The following is a 24,542-nucleotide window of genomic DNA, read 5'->3' as shown; positions in this document are numbered from 1 at the left end:
CTCAAACATACATTGCCCCAAGAAATTGGGGCATTTCCCCAAGAAATAAATAGTTTTGAATGACCCCCAAATCTTTCAAACAAGTGGTATTCTGCCCCCCCTCCCATTGCCAAGCTTTTTCTGATAAGGCAACTGAAGAGTTGCCTGTAAAGTCATTCAAATGTTATTAATTTGCTGATGTTAAACACCTGTAACTATTTTTAAAACCTCTTTTTTCCCCCCTGCATATGACACTTAAGTGGATTCAGGAATTTTTTCAAGCCATCATTAGGCTTTGGGAGAAGAGGCTAGAAAGTACATGTGATATTGATGAGGTGGTAGGATTAAAAAAAATGGTTTTAATTTCCTAATCCAAAGCTATGTAGATACTCAAATCTCTTTTCTCAAACTAAATATATTCATATTATTAGTTAGATTCAGTCTGATAGTAGACATTTCACCGTTACATAAAAAATTCCCTTTTATGAGCCCTAATGATTAACCATCAAAGAACACTAAAGCAGCTCTTACTCCTTCCTCTGCTCTACAATATCAAACTCAAACATCAGTCACCGTTTTTTCATAATAAATGGAACAGACACAGCTCATTCCCATAATAAGTGAATGGAAATAATTCGCAGAGTAAAGCAAAGACCAGAGGGAACAAAAGTATAGAGATCAAACAAGTTTTTCGTAGCATAATAATTATCCACAACTGTTGAGTCCAAGACAAATCCTGAAATTGATGCTTGCAGCATGACAAAAACTTGCCGGCTCCCCTAAAAGGGAGCTCATTGTGAAATGCTCTAAACAAAGCCTTTGGTACTTTTTCACTACACCTGTGATTATCCTGGCTTAAAAAACAGTTAAGTTGATGTCCCTTTGCAATATCATATGTATAGTTGTAGCTATCTGGCTAAAAGATATTTTAGTACTGATTAGAAAATTCTAGCTCCCAGCACCCAAGGGGGAATAGAGAAACATAAACAATGTACCTTAAAATATAGTGTAGCATTATTTTCTTTTAAATAAACTCCAAACATACTTCTTCAAGATCTTTTGAATCATGTGGATATAATGTTTGATGACTCGCAAAGGGGAAAAGAAACTAAGACATCACTCATTCAAAGCTTTCATGAAATAAACAGGCTGGAGTAGTAACATATTAATCAGTTTATCTGGATGTAAATTCTGAAACCTTAGCATCTGGAAATGATGGTGATTTTGGTCAGTGTTTACTTCTTGAGTAAATAAACAAAAGAGAAGAAATTCTCAAAGTAGAAAAGCATAGCTACTACAACCAAGACTTGACCATGACAGAATCATTTTATTTCTTTCCTTAGGACACCATTCTCATTCCTTATATACTTACCAGTCCTACAGCTGTGATTTGTTTATATGCTCCACCCATAGGAAGTGATATCTTGAGCTTGTTATTCTTGTGAAAAGTTCCTGTTGACTCGCTAAACCAAACTTCTAGACTAAGCATAGTTAGAAGATCAGGTTGTAATCTTCCTGCTACAAACTTAGTAGTGTTTACAGGGGCAAATGATTTGAAAAGAGAACGCTTTGACTTTCTTCATCCAAGATACAGTGTGTGGGCCATCTGTTCTATCAAGTGCATGCATAGTATTTACTCTTTAGATTACCTCCAATGGCTTCCAAACTTGCTTCCCTAAAAGCTGTTCCCCCAATTGCCCCCTTCCACCACCAAAGAATTATGATTGACCTTGCTCTGGCTCGCTTAGACTGGATCTGCTACTATTTGGAAATTTTCTTATGGATGAGGGATGTTCTGACATTGAGATTCTAGTAACAGGTGTCCCAAGTATTTTCTTTTTCTTTCTTTCTTTTTTTTGGAGGGGGGGAGGGGCAATGAGGGTAAAGTGACTAGCCCAGGGTCACACAGCTAGTAAGTCTCAAGTGTCTGAGTCTGGATTTGAACTCAGGTCCTCCTGAATCTAGGGCCGGTGCTTTATCCACCAAGCCACCTAGCTGCCTCCTGTCTCAAGTTTTTCACAAGTTAAAAGGAAAGAGTTTGTGGGATTGTGCTGCTTGAAAGACAATTATTTGGTCTTGGGAAATTAGTTTCTTGGAGTCACAACATTCTTCCATTTAATAGATGGACTTTTCCCAGAGATGCATATATCTGCAAATGAATTTATGACTAAGAAAAATGCCTTGGTTGGGATTCTGGCTATCTATATCTTGGTAGGGATTCCCAAGGACTAAAAATTTATCAAGATGTGACTGAGCCTCAAGTAATTGAAAGTGTTTTGGGGTTTTTTCCCTTTTGGCACTGATTGGATAAGAATAGCAGAAATTTTTAAAAGCAAACAAACAGGAGAGTCATGTAGAAGAATTTTATAGGAGAAAAGGTAATTCCTTCTTCATTTTCCTTTCAATGTCATTAAGTAACTAAACTATCCATCCACACCTGCCTAGTTAGTGTTGTTTTGGAGTGTTATATCAGGGTGATTGGCATTACAAATAACTTAGGAATGGTGGCAAAGGAATGTATGGAGCCTGGGTGGGGTGTGCTGCAATGCCCAGGGGAAGATTTACTCTCAGCTTTTCCCCTTAGGGTTAGAGTTATGACTACTGGAAATTCTTCCCTGGGGATATGAATGTTTGATGCTGATTCCACACAAAAAGACTCTATTAACATTCTAAGCAGATCAATATAACCCCAAGCATGCAAAGTATGCACTATGATTCTGGAAGAACTGGCACAATTATGGGAAAAATATATCCTCATAATGCTTAGTATCTCCTTCATTTGCAAATGGGTAATGAAAATTTGCCACGTGTGAAGAATTTTCAGTTGAGGTCTGTAAAATGTTTCTAAATACTCCAGTATTTTTGGGTTATGGAGACTAAAGCCAACAAGTAGGTAGAGACGAGAAAATAGGTAAAATGAAGAAAATTTACAGTTAGAATTTATAAGGCTAGGGAAAAGGTGGTTCATATGATGTCACCATTGTCTTTAATGAAATGAAAAAGACAATCATTTCCATAAAGAAACAAGCAAATGAAATAGGTTTAAATCTTGAGTCAAATTAGACATAAAGAACTTGGTTGTAGGGCAATTTTTAAAAAATAGAAGAAGGGCAGCTAGGTGGCACAGTGGATAGAGCACTGGCCCTGGATTTAGAAGGACCTGAGATCAAATCTGGCCTCAGACACTTGATATTTAATAGCTGTGTGACCCTGGGCAAGTCGCTTAACCCCAATTACCCCACCAAAAAAAAAAAAATAGAAGAGGACACCAAGTTAGCATGCAGGTTAAATCCCTAAATATCTCTAAAAATAAGACAGATAACCATATCTCCCACTAATTAATGTATTCATTTCTCTGGAAATAAAGAACTAAATCAGAAGACCACTTTAAATTTGTTCTTTCCATATGATTATATACCTTCAATATGTATGGCTACTTGATTAGAAGCTTGTTGGTTAACTTCATGAATTCTTTATGTTTTTAAATTAAACTTCATCCATACTCTTAAGTTTTTTTTAAAAAAATACTATTTTCATGAATTTGGACTTCCAGAAATATAAGCTATGTTTCAATGGGAGAAATGAACATTCATACTGTTAGATTGTTTCAATGGTCTGGTTTCATTCTTTTTTTTTTTATTCTTTTTTACCATATAGTGGCTTTTCAGCCACTTTCTGGGTAACTGTTATGCATGCAATTGAACTATACAGTTTTATATGTTAAAATACAACAACCAAACACAGATAACTTGAGACAAACAAGAAAACAAATGGAAAACATGCCGAAGAAAGCTACTATTTTGTTAACATCAAACCACTGGTGAGCATCAGTGTATAAACATGTTCAAAAGTATAAGTATATATTAGTTGTTTTTTAAAAGATCATGTGAACAGTATTCAAAATTGAATATATGGCCAAATACTGTTCATTGCATAAGAAGTTTTGCTTTTCTTTTGCATGCATTTCATTCTTATTTATCTGCTCACCATGAGCAACTCCCTTCTTTTTTATAAAAAAATAAGATTAGATACTTTAAAAAGCAGTAATTACAGAACACCACAAAGAACACAGCACAGGTAACAGTGACTATCTAACTCAGTGAAATTCAAATGGTACATTTTGGCACACATGGTTAAATATGTTAATGTTTATTAATCTAAAAATGAGAAAATATTATAAAAATATAAGGAGTAAAAAAAACCCTAGACAAGTTAAAATAGAGAAAGACTTTAAGCAAAGTCATTTGCATTGGACAAATTTAACATATCAAATTTCCATCTAAAATAACCAGAAGTTGGATTATCTAAATCCCAGGACACTGACCACATGTTAAGAGAAGCACTTAAGACTAACCTCCCCAAGCCTTCTCTGACATAGTTAGATAATGATCTGTGATTCCACATTTCGGCATCACTGGTAATATTAGTTCTTTTTCCTATTTAAATTAAAAAAATAACCATTCTTTAAATTATTATATGTAATAAAAGCAGAACTATAGGTTGATTTTAATAATTGATAATTTCTTTAATTACTATATGTATATTCTTCTACCAACTTCACATACCTGGGGAGAGAGAGAGGAAATGATTAATATATAGGTAACAATATATTATGCTTAATATATTATAATAATATATAGATAACAATATAATAATATCTTCATATAAAGATAAGACGACTCTAAAAAGGAACTTACATCAACATTTAAATATAGATATATTGGGCATATACAATTTACAATTTGCAATGTCTATGGGTACATAATATATAAATTATAGAGTTATTTTTTGCAACGCTGTGTTATTTGGTTATACCTAGAACACACACACACACACTCATATATATATTTATATATATATATATATATATATATATACACACATACACACACATGTATATACATACACATACACATGCATGTAGATGTGCATTTATATGCGTGTACACACATACGTGTATGTGTACATGCATGTGCGTATGTATACATATATACATGCGTGTGTGTGTGTGTGTATATATATACATATATATATTTGGTGGGGCAATGAGGGTTAAATGACTTGGCCAGGGTCACAAAGCTAGTAAGTGTCAAGTGTCTGAGGTTGAACTTGAACTTAGGTCTTCCTGAATCCAGGGCTGGTGCTTTATCCACTGTTCCACTCAGCTGCCCCCTAGAATATACTTTTGAAAGGTGGGGAATTTCATCTTTAATTGTGGCACCCAGAAATAAACATGACACTGCAATATGTGATCTGAAACAGGCAGAGGACAAATGAATTACTACCTCCCTATTCCTGAAAACTGCCTATCTTGATATTGTGTAAGAAGCTTTCTGGCACACCACTTCACAAAGCTGACTTGTATTCAACCTGTAATCTACGAATGCTTCTAGATCTTTTTCCAACAATTTGATATCTAAACATAATTTTCCCCAAAATCATTTTTGTGAAATTGATTTTTTGCACCAAAGTATAAGGTTTTACATTCAAACAAATACAAATATACCTCATTTTATTGTGTGTTGCTTTATTGGGCTTTGTAGATAAGTCAGTGTTTTTGTTGTTGTTGATATTTTTTTGGTTTATAAATTGAAGGTTTATGGCCACCCTTCATGGATTAAGTTTATCAGCACCATTTTTCCAACAGCATGTTCTCTCATCACATCTCTGTCATATTATGATAATTTTGCAATATTTCAAAGTTAATTATTTCTATATTAATTATGATGATTTTGATCAGTGATCTTGTTATTATTTTTTTTTTTTGGTGAGGCAATTGGGGTTAAGTGACTTGCCCAGGGTCACACAGCTAGTAGGTGTTAATTGTCTGAGACCAGATTTTAACTCAGGTCCTCCTGACTCCAGGGCCGGTGCTCTATTCACTTCACCACCTAGCTGCCCCCCTTTTTTTTTAATTCTTTTTTGTTTTTTTGCAGGGCAATGAGGGTTAAGTGACTTGCCCAGGGTCACACAGCTAGTAAGTGTCAAGTGTCTGAGGCCGGATTTGAATTCAGGTCCTCCTGAATCAAGGGCTGTGCTTTATCTACTACACCACCTAGCTGCCCTAGTGATCTTGTTATTAATGTAATTGTTTAGGGGCACCACAAAATAAGCCCACACAAAAAAGTCAACTGAATTGAGAAAGGTTGTGTGTGTCCTCACTGTTCCACTAACTAGTCATTCCCATGTCTCTCCCTCTCCTTAGGCCTCCCTATTCCCTTAGACACAACAATATTGAAATTAGGCCAATTAATAAACCTAGAATGGCCTCTAAGTGATTCAGTCAAAGGAAGAGTCAATCTTCATGGCAAACTGCATTGTTGTCTTCGTTTAAGAAATAGTCACAGGTATGCCAACCTTCAGCAACCACAAACCTGATCAGTCAATGGCATCAACAACAAGACAAGACCCTGTATGATATGATTATGGATTTGAGTCAGATTAAACTCTGAGGATGCGGTCTGGAAGGTACCCAGCCCTGCCCCAGTATAGTTCGTTTAGAAGTTTATTGCTTGTCAAATTCTCACTGTCTCCTTTAAGTTTTATTGCCAATTAACAGTATTTTTACTTCTGCTCAGTCTCCCCACTTGTCGGCTACATATTAGTTTTGTCTGCAATCCATCATGTGTCAGAACCCCAGTCAGTGGGTCAGGGAGTTTGCCCACCAATTCAATACTCAGGACTCAAGAAGAAAGGACGGGGCTCGGCACAGGATGCAGCAATTGAGTTGAGACCAGATGTTAAGTGACATGTCTCTTTTTCTCAGAGCAGAATCCCCTTGACCCTAGGGTCCCAACACTGTGTTATTCTTTTATTCTTTATTCTATTTCTTTGACTTCCCAACATAGCCGAAGATAAATTTTAACCCTGTCATCCTTCTAGAATTAACACAACTACAGAACAATGCTGAAGCATCTGAGTGACTCTTCCTGTTATTCAGGTTGAATATCTTTAGAGACAGGGGCCGGGAGAGGGGAATCAGTGGGAACTGTGAGATCTGTAACATCTGACTGTCACTCCCGTTTCCTCTTCCTTTGGTTTGACCTTGTTCCCCCTCCCCTTTTCCCCCTTGTTCCTGGAACACGTATGCATGTCTCCATACATTGATCACGAGCTGAACACGCACCCTGGGTGAGACAGGATTGGATGTTAGATTGTGAGTTCGACCTAGTGTGTGTGGGGACTTCCCCTCTGACCAACATTCCTATATAAGGTCAAAGAATGTATTGGCTAGCGCAGTTCAGGTATTGAACTTGCCCATTCCTATGGGAATGTAATAAATCTGTCTCTGCTTGACTTGGTGGTCTCCTCGAGTTATTTGGGTAAACTGAGGCAGTTTGCTCCATACAACGCTACACCAGCAAAAGGTTTACAACTCACTGAAGGCTCAGATGATGATTAGCATTTTGTTTTTAGCAATAAACTATTTTTATTGGGATATAGCCATTTTTAGACAATATATTATTGAACACTTAATAGGTTACTGTATGATATAAACATAACTTCAATATGAACTTGAAAACAAAAAGAAATACATGACTTTTTTATTATGGTATTAGTTTTATTGTGGTTCTTTGGAATTGATCCTATAATATTTCTGAGGTATGTCTGTACTCTGCCTGCAAAGATCATTTCTTGGGTTCTATCTATGTCCAATCCAATATCCTATCTAACTTTCCTGTCTTTGTGTCATTTGTTTATTTGATAAGCATACTGTGTAGACTTTTATTTGAATCATGGATTAAAAAAAAAATCATGTTTCCAAGAACCCAAGAATCTTGGAGACTTTCTGCCAAATTGACATCAAAACATGAACAAATCTGTATTCATTTAACTACTTCAGGGATCATGTAATTGTATTATATCTAGTCCACATCCTTCCATGTTTTTTAAAAGAATATCAAGTGTTCTGCTAAAATTTAGTTTATCTATAGCTTTGCTACTATTTGGAAGTTATATAAATTTTATCCAAAAAAGATAATGTTAGTTTGGTATTATCAGTCCTTTATGAAGTCATAGTGACTCTTTTTTAATAACTATTTCCTTTTCTGTGATGTTCAATAACAACTTTTTTAATGTGTCCTACAAAGTATGTATGCTAGTCTCTTCCTCCTCCCACCCCCTACCTTTCTATAAAAAAGCAGGTCATTTGCTCTTCCTCAGTCCTGTAGTACCTCCCCTGTTCTACCCATCTTTCAGACATCACTGAGATTAGCTAAGCAATCACCTCCACCAATCATGTCAGCAATTGAGAATATATTTAATTTAACTAATATTTATCTTACATTTTGACACCCTGTTAGACATTGCCCCCAACATTTTCAATGCAAAAATCCTTCTTCATTGCAGAGGAAACAGAAGAAAAATAAGAACTGAGCAATTCTCTGCTTTTTCCTATGTAATCACTTATCATCATCTAATCTATCATATGATACAAGCCTGACCCCTTTTTGGTCATTATTTTTTTTCTCCAAAAGAGCTTTTAAAAAGCACCATTTTAAAATATCCTAAACTTCCTTCAGTAAATGCTTTATGACTGATTTACCATAAAAGTGTCCATAGCTACCTAAGTTATCTTTTTAAAATCATATTCTACATGGGGTAATTTATTGAAATTAAGAAAGTGATTTGTGTTTAAAAATAAATGATTCTCCTGATAGCTTTATCCACTGATAATCATTTGCAGAATTATATTAAAAGAACTCTAACATAGACTTAAAAGTTATAAATGAGTCAAGGAGACAATTCTCTTACTGTGGGTCACATTCTTCTCTTCATCCCACACACAAATTTAAAGACTCTTAGTTTTAAGTTTCCATTATGGCAGTTAGATGGTACAGTGAATAGACTACCAGACCTGGAGTTGATGTAGGAGGTGAGAAAGGGGTTAAAAGAAAAACCTAAGACCCAACCTCTAATTCAGATATTAGCTCTAAAAGGAATTCAGACTGCAGTTAATGGATAACTTACAAGTCAGGATGCTAAGTTCTCTTACCCACAGATATCAGTACCCATAGTGGAAACAGAGGAGCTAGGCCATGAAGACCTTAAATAAAATGACAGGCTATAGAAATTCAGACAAGAAATAAATGATAAACGCAGATGTTTTGAAACTAAGCATGAGAACCAGAAAGAGACATGCACAGAAAAGGCCAAATTTGTCCCCAGATTGACCTTATGACATGTAAACCCTAAAAACACACCTCCACTGAAAAAGGTACTTACCCCGGGGGTTATTTTAGGACACCAGGAACTCCAAATAAGGATAAGCCCTCCCCTGTACCTCCCCAAGGTGGAGATTATTATAATGAGACTGATAACCAATTTATCCATACTATAAATATAACTGTCTTTTCTTTCACTATTTGAGAGATACCTTTCCACTTTTCTGGTTCTCTCCCTGTGGTCACTCACAGTATTGCAATAAAACTTGGGAAACTGAGTCACTGAGTCTTGTAATTCTTTTGGGATGACTCACAATCAATTTGATCCCAAATTCCAGCCCACATCATTTGGCACCCAATTTATGAGGAACTTTTAGTCCCAGACTCAAACTCTTTTTCTATTTTTTTTTTTATAGCAGTGGGGTGAGACCTTGATAATGTAAGTTTGAGATCTGCTTTTAACTCCTGCACTAGGGTTTTGGCTCATTTGACTTATTTGCAAGAAAAAGATTTAAGGTAACAGACCTCCTGATTAGCCCCTACCAGAGTGGTTTGGTCAGGAAGAAGTAATATCTTATGACTGTTTGTTTGCTTGTCGAACACAGCTACTTGTTGTCTTGAGCATTTATGTCTGTCAAATGTTGTAATTGTGTTGTACTTTCTGTGCGGAATTTTTGGTTGTACCCCTGTAGCCTTTCAGAGTGGTGGCCAGGCTCTGAAGGTGGAGGAAGAGAAGTCTCTGACTTGTGGATATCTGTACAGGTGTGTGTCTACTTAAGAATTTGAATTTGGATTTGGAATGTAACTTCTTTGCTAGGCATTCATAACTTCAGATTAACATTGTTAATCTGGTTTGAAAATGCTTCTACTTTGAAATCTTCTGTAGTGGAATGGTTAAAAATCAATAACTATTTGTAATTTGTAAGATTCAAAGCTAGTGAAACATGACTTGTGGCTATGCCACTGCTCTTCCCCCTGCCCCTGCCCCCCCCCCCCCAATCTCAGGTGCTGGCCAGCTGGCTGGCTGTATAGCGCCAGAGCAGAGTGGTGAGTGAGGGAGAGAATGTTTAGAAAATCTTAAGAAACTGTCCAGAGTATTTTAAATTATTGGTAAAAGCCAATAGAAAAAAATCTGTGCCATTTTATACTGGCAATTCAAAGAATTTGGAATCTTGAGAAAAAAAAAGGAGGCATATATTTAGGGTGCACTGCCACTTTAAGTGCTCACCTGCAATTTCAAGGTTTGTGAATTCTGGAAGAAACCAAAGAGTAATTGAGTTTGATTGGAAAAGTAAAATATTGTTGGAATATTGCTAAGTTTTAAAGTTACTTTTAAATTGGTGTATGTTTGTTAAAATTATTTGAAACAAAGCAATTGATGGTTTTAACAAAAATGGGTACATTAGTTATTTCCTCTAAGACAGAGGAAAGCACTGGAGGCTGGTAAATCATTACACAGAAAAAGATCTTCTAGACTTCTTTTAATTTGTAAACTTGCCAGAAAAGAGCTTGTTGCAAGGAATGGTTTCACTGAAGATTTATAAGACTGGTTACAGTTTAATTTAATATCTTTAATCTGAGTATCTCAAAGTACCTTTTAAAATTCACATCTTTGAGAAATACAGTCTGGTAATATTCCCCATATTAGGCTTGGAAAAAGAATAGGAAAGCGGGCTTCCTAATATTATGTAGCTAATCAATGGCTTGTGAGAAAATAATGATTAATAATGGATTTCTTGCTGAGGCCCAAAGATCAGTTTCTCAGTGCTTTTCAACCCCCCCCCCCCACCCCCAGCAAAGTTCAGTTCTCCTTAAGAAACTTTGGCAAATCTTATTTGGGACAAACCCCAAACCCAAGGGAAGAAAAGAAATGGATATAGACTCTTTTGTCTAGCTTAGTGAAGGACTGATGGGATGAAACCACACCTAGATAAAAGACTTTGCCTTGAGCAACTTCAATGAGGGTCTTTGTCATTCTTTTCCCTGATATAATCTTAGAGTTCATTTTAATTTAGACCATCTTCAAATTATGTCAACTAATGGAACTGAATTATGCTAACCAATTAGCTTTGATCAATGTATAATAACCCACCTCTCTCTAAAGAGGATAAAAATCCTTGGTGGACACCAAGAGCTCTCTAGGCTCTTGGCCTGTGGCTCTTTGGCTTGTAGGTCTGATCACGATTAGGTCTCTTTAAGATTATATGCTGGAGACAACATGTGTGTTTTGGGGCTTTTCTCTTTTTATTGTTAACTGCCATGCTGAAGGTCTCTCCCTGCTTTTTCTACCATGTGTCCTGAGACCATGAGGATTTAGGAAGACTCATGGTCAATTCCTTACTAGCATATAACATTAGTAAATTAAAATAAGCTTAACCCAAATTGATATACCGATTACAATTAATTGTTCAAAAAGCATACACACAGGCTCTAGAAGTCACATCCATGTCTCTAGATTCCTAGAAGTTATCATTAGATAACTATGCCCCACTGACTATAAAGTCTGTTTAGAATCTTAAGACACTAACACCAGAACCAGAAAAGCATATAGTCCTTTTATAAGTTGCTGATTCAGAAGAATGCCATTTCATAAACTACAAATGCATCACCCACAATTAAATTGCAATTGGCATGGTGAAGCAATGAAAAGCATCATGGATAACTGAAGAATCCCTTACACAATGCACAAATATTGTTTTAGGAAAAGCTTCAAATTCCTTCCTTATAGGCCCAACTAAAATGGAACAAAACTTATTGTATTCATTTTACCTCCTTTTCATTCCTTATCCCAGCCCCCAGTAGCAGAACTAGCTAACAGTTCAATGACAGAAAAGGAGAAAAGTCAAAGGATCTGAAAATTGCACAGGTTAGGTAAATAGTCCCCGAATGAGTACAAATTGACAAATTGTTCTGATGTGAGTGCCATTTGATATCTACTAATTTTGCAGAATATTTTTTTCTCCTGATAGCGTGGTGTGATGAAAAACTCTATAACAGTTTGACAATTACAAAATTCTATTCAAATGTATTTTAATGTGTTCCATTTTTTTTTAAACACAAGCTATTTGATAAGCAGGAAATTGCAATGAGAGGATTCAGGAGAGTTGGACTCTTAAACAATTTAATACAAATTAACTTTTATACAAAATTTGTCTTTTCAGACCAGGACAGAAGAAGGCTTCCAGTTGGAAAAAGTACCATCAAGTATTTTAGACAGATTTTGTAGTGTGATATAGCTTACTGCTCAAGTGCAAATATGAAGTTGGTTATGGCAATTCAGTAAGCTTAAATGAAAACACTATATAGAACCCATTTGCAGAAAGCTTTGATAATCGGGATCAGGAGTTTATACTTTATTTGGTTGATGATGATTTATTTTATTTTGGGGGGGGGTGAGGCAATTGGGGTTAAGTGACTTGCCCAGGGTCACACAGCTAGTAAGTGTCAAGTGTCTGAGGTCAGATTTGAACTCAGGTCCTCCTGAATCCAAGGCCAGTGCTCTATCCATTGAGCCACATAGCTGCCCCTATTTTTTTGTTTTTTATTGGAATAGTCACTAAACTGTCTTTTGCTGTCATCTGCAGAGAAGCACAAATGATAGTATAATACACATCACTTTTTTTATTAACAGGTGTATTCTTTCTCTTAAGAGGAAAGAAAGAAGGCCAAACCTTTTAAATATAATAGGGTCAAAGAAATGTAGGAGGAGAAGAAAAAGTAGAAAGCAGAAGGAAGAAACAGTAGAAGAAAAATAAGAAAAGAAAGAGGAGGAAGAAGAGGGAGTGAACTAGGTGGAGGGGGAGAAAGAAAAAGAGGGAATGAATGAGGAAGAGATGCAGAAAAAAGGAGGAGGAGGATCAAGATGGGAGGATGAGAAAAGAAAATGGAGAACAATAGAATGAGGAGGAAGAAAAAGAAGGAAGGAAGCAGGAGGAGGTGCAGAAAGAATAAGAGAAGAGGAAAAAGAAAAGGAGGAGGAGAAAAAAGAGGAAGAGAAGGAGAAAGAAGAGGAGAGAGTGATGGTAGTGTTGGTGGCAAGTCTAAGGCTAGGGAAGAGGAAAAGGCAAGGTGTTTTGGTAGAAAGAGCACTGGATTGCATTCAGAAAAACTGGTTTAAATCTGGCCTTTTTCACTTGCTACCTGTATGGTTTTATGCAACTCACTGGAACCACAATTTGCTAATCTGTTAAATGAGTGGGCAGAATGAAATATTCATTAATTTTCTTTCCAATTCTAAATCTATATTCTTACATTTGTAGGTTGAGGGGAAGGAGCTAGTAGAAATAGAGAGATTAAAGGTATACAAGAAACAGGAAGTCTTGGGAGTATCAAGAAGGGATAGAAAAAAGTAAAAACATTAACTTTGTGCTCTCATTCTATTCACAAACACATACTCCTTTTTGTTTAAAAAGATATCATTATAGATTTTGTCAAGAGTCTTGGCAAGCGGCAGCTAGGTGGCATAGATGATAAAGCACCAGCCCTGGATTCAGGAGGAACTGAGTTCAAATCTGGACTCAGACACTTGACACTTACTAGCTATGTGACCCTGGGCAAGTCACTTAATCCTCATTGCCCCACAAAAAAAAGAGAAAAGAGTCTTGGCAAAATAATACCATGGAGGCCACAAACCTTCTCCAAAAGAAATGAAATAAGTTTAGTATGACTTGTTCTTAAGGACCCCAGGTTTATTTATAATGATTAGCACTTTAGCACTTTCTACAGGTTCAGCAACCATTAATATAATTATCAGTGTTCTCGGTTCTTTGTTGAGGGTCACTAGTAAACTCACTAATCTATCCTTTCTGGAATCTAACTATTTCCTTTTTTTGAAAATTGGGACAATACTTAGGTATTCTTAATGGTTCTGATACTATTCTATGGGATTTCTCAATGATCAACAGTGAATCCACAATTATACTTGCAAGTTGTTTCAAAGTCCTGGAATATAATTCACTTGAGCCGAGAAACTCAAACTTATTGGAACAGATATGTGCTCTCATAATAAAGATTCACTTTTGTTGGGCTAGAATTTCCTCATAATTTTATTCATTTTATCATTTATACTTTGAAGGCAATTTTTCTCAATAGATTAAGAAACAAAATTGAAATTAGCTTTTTGTCTATATTGTGGGGGTTTTTTAAATTTTATTTTCAATTTGTGGAATAAAGCAAGCATTTCCATAACATGGTAAAATAAAAATATGATTGTATGTGAAACTGCAAACCTATTATGCACAACTTTCAAATATATGACAAAATTATTATGCAAATTTCTTTTTTTTCTTCCCTCCTTCTCCCCTTACAATATTGCTGTTGCTGTAGACAATGTTTTCTTGGTTCTGCTAATTTTGCTCTTCATTATTTTGTGCAAGCCTATCCATGTTTTTCTAAAATCATTGAGCTCTTTATTTCTTATAGCATTGTAGTATTTCTTCTGTGAGGGCTGAAATTTAATATACAGAGCATTAATTGGGTGACTCGCCAAACTATTGGGGTCCCGGAAATAACGAGGGACCTTTAGCTTCAAAACTCGCTTCCCTCTGAACTGCCCTTTTAGATATTTCTCCCAGGCCAATAAGAAAGGAGCCTTACAGCTTCTTTTCCACAAAAGGATCAGATTTTATTATTTGGGAATTAATTAAACAACAAAGGTGAAATTAAAAAAAATCAAAGATAAAGGGGAAGCTATGTGGTGCAGTAGATAGAGCACCAGCCCTGGATTCAGGAGGACCTGAGTTCAAATCCAGCCTCAGACACTTAATACTTACTAGCTGTGTGACCCTGGGCAAGTCATTTAACCCCAATTGCCTCACCAAACAAAACAAAACAAAACAAAAAAGGACAAAAGAATCAAAGATAAGGAAGTAGGAAAAAGAAAAACAGATAAATTCTCTTAACTCTAAACTAAGTCTATGCAATCCCCAGATCATTTCCAATTAAGCTAATTCAAAGGAATTTGTGTTCACTCACCACACTTGGGATGTCTGTAGTTGCTCGTACCACCAGAAAAGCAGAAGAGAGAGAGAGCTAGTGTTCTGGAAGCACCTCAGCCTCCCCTCAGGGAGCTTTCAATTTTCCTCCCCCAAAAGGGGAGGTCCTTCAAAAACTGCCTATGGAGAGTTCTCCTTCTGATCTCATTAGCATAAGTAACTTCAGGGTGGGCCAGGTGTGGCCCCTCCCAAATGAGTCAACTAAAACTCCAATAATTTTTTACCACAAATAATTTTTACCACACTTCACAATCATATAGCATAACATCCCGTTTCTTGAAGAAACAAAGGTGGGAGTGTAACGATTGGAAAGTCGAAACTCTTGCTAAAGCTTATAATTTATTGGCGACTACTCATTAGATTTTAGATAGTATAGCTAGAATTTTAGCCCCTTACACTATTTATTAATTTTCCTCCATTTTAACTATTTTCCTTCTCAGACTCTTTTCACCCTATCCCTGTTACATGATCTTCTCCCCTTGCCCTCTTATTCCTTAATTTGCCCTCCCCTTCTCCAGGTTGTACTGTGACTCTGAATGTAGTTTACCTTGGCTTACCAAATTAAATTCAACAAAGTACTCTTTTTTTCTGTTTTTCATGTATACTAGCTATTTACATGGTGCCTACTTGATTTGAATGTGAGCTCCTTGAGGTCACAAATTGGTTTTGTATTTCTTTGAATCCCTCACACTTAGCCCAATACTTGGTGTAACGATTGGAATGACACCACCTGCTGGAGACTTACTGTAGAAGAGTTCCACCCATAAAGCGAAGGTCTTTGAGGGCAAGACCAGGAGTCTTTTCTTTGGCATCAGGAAGTGACGTTGGGTAGTGGGAGGAAGAAGGAAGAGACTGGTGCTCTGTCTCGGGCTCTTTCCTTGGGACTCTGGTGGAGAGTGGAGCTAGAAATGTGCTCTCCCTTTAGTAGATAGGAATCTAGGCCTTTCTCTCTCTTTACCAAATTCTTATTCTCCTTAATAAATGCTCAAAAGTCTAACTCTTGCTAAAGCTTATAATTTATTGGCGACCACTCATTGGATATTTTAGACAGACTAGCTAGAATTTTAGCCCTTAACATTGGTATATAGCAAGTGTTTAATAAACTCTTGTTGACTAATTCCCAATGACTTGGATTTCCAACCCTTCATCTTTTTTAGGTCTTTTTTTTAAAAATCATTTTATGGATAATGCTTTTTTGCCTAAGAACACAGGCAGAAAATAAACTGGAATAATTCAACAAATATTTATGAAATAACACTCTGTGCAGGGCACTGTGCTAGGCACTGGTAACACAAAGGTAAACACAAAACAGCCCTTGTCCTCAATGAATTACCATTTACTTGAACTAGTCCTAAATCTTCTATATCATATATTATCATGGTGCTATCCACTCTGAAACAGTGGTCCTATTCCTTTTTTGACCCCAGCACCCTTTTTTTCTAATATTCCTTTAAAAAATTACCCTTTTACTTTCAATCAAATGAATAAGCATTTATTAATTGCCTATTTTGTGCCAGGCACCATGCTAAATGCTAGGGACAAAAAGACAAATGAAAAAAAAAAGATTCCTTTCTTTCAAGAGCCTTTCATTCATCATCAGACTGAGCTTACTCTCCATTTTAGTTTTCCTCTATGACTGATGTCTCATCTGTATTCTCATAGAACCATGTCACGAGTACTATTCATTCTTCTTTACCTTCCCTGACTTCCATAATCTTATACAGGTGGTTTGTTATTTTGTTTGTTTGTTTGTTTTCCAAGTATAAATTGATTGCTGGGTTTTCTGAGCATCCACCATTGCAATTTCTTAGGTTGCTTTTCTCTGTCCTCTGAGACGTGAGTTAGCTAGTAAAGCAAGAAAGGATCTGATATTCTGCTGTTAGCAGAATAAGACTCATAGCAGATGTGTGCATAATTGAAGTCCCCAACCTCCACTGTACCTTGCCTCTTTGCCAGTTCTTTATTTTTTTTTATTTTAGGAAAATATTAATATTTTCTATTTGCTCCAAATGTTTCTATATATTTTTTTCTTTCAACCAAATCCTGTCCACCATTCTTCTCCCTGTGGATTTCTAGGAACAAATCCATGAATTTACAACATCCTGCTTTCTTTGATCTAACCCATTTCAACAACTTTTTAAAAAATGGCTAATCCCTTATATGTGTGAATGTGGTGTGTGTGTGTGTGTGTGTGTGTGTGTGTGTGTGTGTGTGTAAGGAGGTATTTAGGGAAATCCTGGTTTAGAGAATAGGATCTAATTACACTCACCACCACCCCCAACACTGTAATTTTTAATTATAGCACAATAATTTGGTTTATAGATTTTACATATTTAGTCAATGCATAAAGATTAGAATTTTCAAGGGAACTTTGCAACATATATATATATATATATATATATATATTCTACTTATTATAACATTAGTAGATTACAATGACCTTAATAAAACCTAGTTTGAAATATAATCACCAAACTCTTACTATAATTTTTATTTTTTCAACATCTTAATTTTAGGTTTATACAATATGATGCAACTTTCTGTATCACTTTGCTGATAATGAAACTTTGTAGTCACAACAAATTTTAAATCAATATTTTATGTTTTAGAGTTTTTATTTTATATCAATAATATTCTTTTGTGTTTTCCATTTCATTTTTATTATGAAAACATTATTTACTTCTTGAATATTTGTTCCTTTTTATCATTCTAAAATGACCAATTTTTAATAAAATTGAGGTAAATTGCCTTTAACAAAACCCTAAAATTTATTTTTTTCCTTGTTTATTTTCACAACAGGTTCATCCTTTTGCCTTCAATTGAAAGCCAAACTTTCCCAATATCTAAAAGTAGAATTTTATCATTCTGTTTCTTGAATATTGTCCATGGTCAATGAATGTAAACCTACATTTGGATTGCTTTGCAAGAAGGAAACAATAAAGCTTAATGTTCTCCTAGAAAATGCACATTAACCCTTTGTATGTACTGGGGAAAATATGCTGATCTTGTTAATTGACACTACATTGTTGATGTTATGAGTCCAACTAAGAAATATCAGAATCATAAAATCATAACTTAAGAGTTTTAGAATTAGAAAGGACCTTAGAGACTATTTAGTTCAGCCTCCTCCATTGAAAGTTGAGGAAAAAGAGGTTCAAATAGGATAAGTGTTAGAGTTTGAAGGTCTCAGACTCAGATTACCTAATCCAAACTGTATCTAAATAATAATTCACAATTCAATATCCTTGACAAATTGTCATTGTATCTTTTCTTTAAGACCTCCAAAAAAGAGGGAAAGCATGATAATGCTCTAATTGTTATTTCCCTCCTTATCTTGAAAAATTTTAAGGTGCACTTCTACATTCTCTATCCTGTTTCTCCTCATCCTGTCCTGGTAGCCCAATCATAAATCTCATCCTTCTTTCTCATGACAGTATTTCTATTGCATGTAAACTGCTACTACTCTTCAGGCAGGTGGGGCTCGTTAGCCTTGGCAGGCAACCCGCCTAGGGGAAGGAAACCCTGATTTTAAACCTCCCCTGCCTCACCCATATATGGGAAAGTTTTCAGGAGTTAACCCCGAGGAAAAATCAGGAGTCAGAGTCCCTTAGGCAATTGGATGTTGGACATCACATCCCTCTGGCAACTCCTGCAGTGGCACTGGTGTCGAATTGTACTGGCTCTGCCTCTCCTTTGGATCCACCAATGTTGAGGAGAGGAAAAACCTGCTGCATGGGCAAGAGCATGTTTTCCATATTGATCCGCCCAGGCCAGCTCCCTGGAGAGGACACTCCAGCTACTCCTCATGGGGTAGATACAACACAGGATGTGACAGTTACTGGTTATAAGTCACTCAGGAGCTGTGGCTCCCATATCGGACTGCACAGTCACACTGTGGCCTGTGGCTCTTCAAGGCACTGATCCATAGTCGTCAGAGATTGGTACTACTACTACTGCTACGACTCTCTCCCATCTCCTCTTCTCTGGATGAAGAATACCCAGTTCCTTCAAATGAATCTCGTATGGCATCATCTCCCCTCCTCATCCTGGTAACTCTTCTCTGTATATGCTGCTGTTTTTCAAAGTCCTTTCCCAAATGTTTCACCCAAGACAGAACAATGTAGTGAAATGGATCTTGACTGATAGCTACTAAAACATTCCAATAAATGTTTGTGTTTGAGTGGGACATTTTTTTTTTTTTGGTCATGATCTTCCTACCAATGGAATCTCAGTCAAATGGAAGAGAATTTTAGGGATTCTTGTTTTGCATAGTTTCAAATTATTTTCCAGAACATTTTTAACCAATTGATACCTCTGTCAGCAATGCATTTTTATGTTATCCTTACGCAACCTTTCCAAAGTTGCCTTTTCCCAGTGTTTTTTTGTTTGTTTGTTTGTTTGTGGTTTGACCAGGACAAAGGAAAGTGAACTGATTTCTTACTTTACTTTGGATGCTATGCTTCTATTCATTCTATCTAATATCACATTAGTCTCTTTTGATTATCCCATTGATGAATGATATTTAAGTTGCAGGCTAATAGATCTCATGATTATATTCTGAGAAACTATTGTCTCAACAAGCCAGTTGACACCTAAATTTCATTTTTAAATATTGAGATGAATAAGAAATATAAATGTGGGGGGGCAGCTAGGTGGCGCAGTGGATAGAACACTGGCCCTGGAGTCAGGAGTACCTGAGTTCAAATCTGACCTCAGACACTTAACACTTACTAGCTGTGTGACCCTGGGCAAGTCACTTAACCCCAATTGCCTCACATAAAAAAAAATTAAAAATTAAAAAAAAAAGAAATATAAATGTGGGATTTTATATGTTCCTCTATTTAAATTAAACTTATTTGATATACCTCCCATTTCAAGATTGACAGCTTTGAGGATCTTTACTCTATCACTCTTCCGTAGTTTTGTGTTGTCTGAAAATCTGATGTTTGCCATTGTCTATTCAAACTAATTTTTAAAAATATCGAACAGTCTAGAATCAAAGACAGATCCCTCTACAATCCATCCTCCACTCAGCAATCAAAATGACTTTATGAAAGTGTGGATCTGTCTATGCTCCACGTCTACCTCAATAAGCTCCAGTGGCTTATTGAGGTAGCAGTGGCATGTGCATATACACCTGTAGGATGAAATATAAAGTCCTCTGTTCCACACATGAAGCTCTTCTAACACTCCCCCTTCCTACATTGACAGTCTTCTGCCTCCCTCACCTGCACATACTCTACAATCCAACTGCACTGGCCTCTCTGTAGTAACTTGTACACACCATTCCTTTGGCCATCTCCATGCCTGGAACTGATGCTGAAAAAAGAGCCAGGAGAAAGATGAGAGAAGCCTGGTTCATGTGAACAAGCTCAATTGGATGCAGGGCCTGAAGACTGACAGAACAAAATCCCACTGAGTGTAAGCAAGGAGGCTTTCCTTATAGTCAGCCAATAAATTCTTCTTGTTTGTGAAAGATGTATCCCATCTGACATAAGGTTGCCATTTAAGCTCTGTCTGTCAAGGCTAAAGAGTAAATGGGATTTTCTTTCACTTTGTTTTTATTATTTTGTAGTTTTGAGACCGCACCTAGGGCAAATATCTGAATATGCCAAGAAAAACAAAAGGACTTGGTAACAGGATTTAAAAACATGTAACACTCATTTGCGTTTGATTTTTGAAAATAACACACAAAAAACTGGGCAGAGTATCTCATATTTCTACTCTTTAGAGAACTCAGTCCCATACATAACTTTTATCTATCCAAATTCCACATTACAAAAAAGGAACAATTCAGTTGCTTAATTGTGAAAATTTATCCTTCCCTGACGCTTGTTAGGAAACATTCAGACTACTGTTGCACATTGTATAAAAAGACCTAATGGACAAAACATGTAGTTTGAAACAGTGCTTTCCATATGGCTTAGCACAGTTACACATTTTTCCATTACAGTTATCAGTTTATTTGGTGAGCTTAAATTTAATGGGTTACTTAACATTGCCCTTTAAAAAAATTCAAAGACTTTTAGGAATCAATTGATCTTTTTTCATGCTATCAGGGCTTTATAGCAGACTTGGGGAAAATTAAGAGCAAAAATACACAAATGAATGATGCAAAGACACTGAGTCTTTAGGAAAAAAAAAACAAATTCTCTGTCTGTCTCTGTCTCTCTGTCTCTCTGTCTTTCTGTCTCTGTCTCTGAATCTGTCTCTCTTCTCTCTGTTTCTCTCTCTCCGTGTGTGTGTTTATGTACGTAATATATTACAGATATTGGCATCCAAAATCAGTTTGTAACCAGATATTTGTAGCATATATATGTATATTTACATACAGAGTGTGTTTTTAGGACTACATATATGCATGTGTTTATATATATATATATATATATACACACACACACACACATATATATATATATACCTATATTTTATTTATCTCTAAAGTCATTAAGTCTGTGAGCAGATATTTGTAGCTATTTAATTTGACAAAAGGCTATTTGACATACCAACCTCTGCCAATTCTGTAATCACTGTTAAGCTCAACTTCATGAGGCAAAATGGAATAGTAGAGTCAGAAGCCCTGAGTTCAAATTCTACTCCTGTCACTACCTGTGTGGTCTTAGACAAAACAAACCTCCCTGTGACAATGAATTCCTCATTTATATAATGAGGGGGGGGTTAAACTCAAAGACCTCTGAAGTCCCTTCTAGCTAGATCATTCCTGATTAGAAAAAATAGTAACATATAAGAATCAGTGCACCTAATTCTGGGAATATCTGTGCCTGAGCTTCCATATGCACCCTGACTTTACACATTTTGAGTCATGAAATACTTTCTGATTGAATTTGGATTCCCAGCAAACTATGAGTAAATATGAAAAAAAAAGTGAGGTTATAATTAGCAGGACACTTTTTTTAATTCTCAAAGAAGATCTGTTTTAGTTTGTTAGGAGGATTTTTTTTCTCCATCTGCCTTTTTAATGTTATACTTCTGTTCTATATTTTCTATGTATTTCACCCATCATCTTTCATGTCTTGATGTTTCGTGCCTATAAATACTTGAATGCTTTCAAGAACTATTTAATTTGAGGGGAAGAGAATGAAATGCGATTAAATTTCTTATTTGTCAGCTCTGGGTACCTTAGTCCCATAGTCTCTATTCCTGCAGGAAGCATCATTTTTGAAGGTTTTACCATATACTGGAGCCTTGCCTTAGATGTCTTCAGCTTTGTGCTTTCTCTAACCCTAACCCAATCTCTTCTCCTGTTTTGGGCAATGGATGTGTTGGGGTTCAGGAGTTCTGTGTTAACTCTTCTCCTTGTTAGTCAGATGGTTGACAATTAAGTGCTTACTATTTGTCAGGCACCGTACTAAGCCCTGAGGGTGCAAACATAAGCAGAAAGCCCCTGTCTGTCTATAGCCCCTCACAGAGGTAGAGAAAGTAGAGAGTGCAGCCTGAAGAGGAAAGTTGGCCTGAAGGGAAAACCAGATGCATCGTGGCATCTTTTCCATCCTCCTAACCCCCTCTACATCATGCTCCCTTCACAGAAGTGAAATTCTGAAGACAGATTACCTGGTCCAGAAAGAGCTAGACTTGGAGTGGGAAAAAGAAAAAAAAAACCTGTATGGATACCCTGCTTCTACCACTTCTGAGCTATGTAAACTGATAAATCACTTCATCTCCTATGACTCAGTTTCTTCATCTATAAAATGGTGACAATTTTTTCACTCCCCGCCTTATTGGATTGTCATGAAGATCGATCTTTAAAAAAAAAGCAAAGCAATATTTAAAGATGAGCTATAATGATGACCTGAAATAATCACAGAGCAAACAAAAGTTTTTCCTTTGGTCTGGTCCCTCCATGGGTTAAATGGCAGTCATATCAGTTGTGTCTTCTGCCTTTAGCACAGAGCATAGGATCACAGGTGTGAAACTTAAAAGAACTTTACTTCCTATAGTCCCCTTTAATCCCTATGGCCCTCATAGTCCCTATAGTCTGTGGTCCAATATCCTGGTCTCATAGATGAGGAACTGGTGCCCCAGGGGGTTTAAGGGGGTTTATAAAGCACTTACCACAGTATCTGGCACTTAGTAGATGTTTAATAAATGCTTGTTACCTTCTTCCTTCCCTTGGTCTGGTTCACATAGGTAGTAAGTATCTAAGGGGGATTTCAACAACGCTAATCTTTCTGGCTCTGATGATTCATTACTTCATGATGCTCTTTGTAAGTGTCACAATTCAATTAAGCAGGTGATCTATAAATCCAGAGCACTCCTGTCTAATGATTGGGGCAGAGAAGAGTATCCAAAAGAAATAATTGTATGCTTAGTTAGAAGCATGAAAGCAATCATCTAGTTTAGTTAATACCTGAATGAGAATTTCTTTCCACTGGACCCTATCATCTCCTCAAACTATCTTCTTGCATATCTCTTCATCCAAACTCTTAGAAAAGACTCACTCTACTCATTGCTTCTGCCTCCTCTCCTCTTACCTGCTTCTTAACCATTTACAGTCTGATTTCTGTCCTCGTGGCTCAAAGAACAGAAATCATAATAAATTAAGAGGCACAGATTTTATTCCTGGCTCTGTTTCTGACCACCTGTGCCACTATGGGAGGATCCTTTAATTTGTCAGCACCTCAGTTCCCCTCATCTGTAAAATGAGAGAGATGAATTATATTATCTGGAAGGTCCCTTCCAGCTGCAAAATGCTGGTACATTCATTCCTTGTGAGAAGGTACTTATAAAATCCACTGTCTACCTGCCACCACCCATCCTATGGGGAAATGGTATAATTGGGAAAAAATAGGAGACTCCAGGAAAAGGAGGGAAACTTTTATTCAGGGAATGGGTCTTTAAAGCACCAGCTCCTACAGAATAGGGAAGAAAGTTTGAAGGTACATTTTTTTTTTAGTTTAAACATTCCCAACAAAAAAAAATAAATCAAATTTTGCTATATTCCTTGGTAGAGTATCTCATAAGTAATTAGAATACAAAGAAGTCACTGTTATCTGTGGTCTTAGTGGCAGATAACCCAGTAATATTCTGCCCTGGGAGACACTTTTATCACCAACTTGATCTTTTGGTAAAGATCTGATTTTTTTGGAAGCAAGCTAAAACTGTGTTGTATATTTTTTTTAATAGGAAAGATGCTAGAAAACACTGGCTTTTCTATTATCCAATTGTCTCTGAGGAGTTACTGCTTTCCAGCTTCTTTCCTTCCACTGAAAATCTGTGTTTCTAATTATTTGCTTCCAGATGTGCTAGCTTGCTCACTTCCAAGTTGAAACTTTCCTTGTGGTCCTTTCCTAAGTTTCCAGGCTCTCTCGATCTATTTCTATCAGTTCTCTCTTCACTATGGTTTAGAACATTTCCCAGAGAATTCTAATCAGTTTAAATGATTAAG

The 24,542-nt window shown here is 36.4% G+C and overlaps 1 protein-coding gene across 2 annotated transcripts in view; it reads right to left on the bottom strand.

Moving 5' to 3' along the window:
* Positions 1-3,707: 3,707 nt before the first annotated feature.
* The window catches only part of C1H8orf34 (chromosome 1 C8orf34 homolog), a 457,453-nt gene continuing 436,618 nt past the window's right edge, over positions 3,708-24,542 (bottom strand). Inside the window, exon 16 of one of the 2 annotated variants that reach the window (XR_006353330.1) lies at positions 3,708-4,544. Coding sequence is in view for 1 of the 2 variants with exons in the window: in XM_043968402.1 (XP_043824337.1) it covers positions 4,537-4,544 (8 nt within the window). In the remaining variant the exon portion in view is untranslated. The remainder of the gene's footprint in view (positions 4,545-24,542) is intronic. The other variant, XM_043968402.1, reaches the window with a different exon arrangement.

This window comes from Dromiciops gliroides, chromosome 1 (assembly GCF_019393635.1).
Source record: "Dromiciops gliroides isolate mDroGli1 chromosome 1, mDroGli1.pri, whole genome shotgun sequence".
NCBI lineage: Eukaryota > Metazoa > Chordata > Mammalia > Microbiotheria > Microbiotheriidae > Dromiciops > Dromiciops gliroides.
This window is presented reverse-complemented; position numbering and strand designations above follow the sequence as displayed.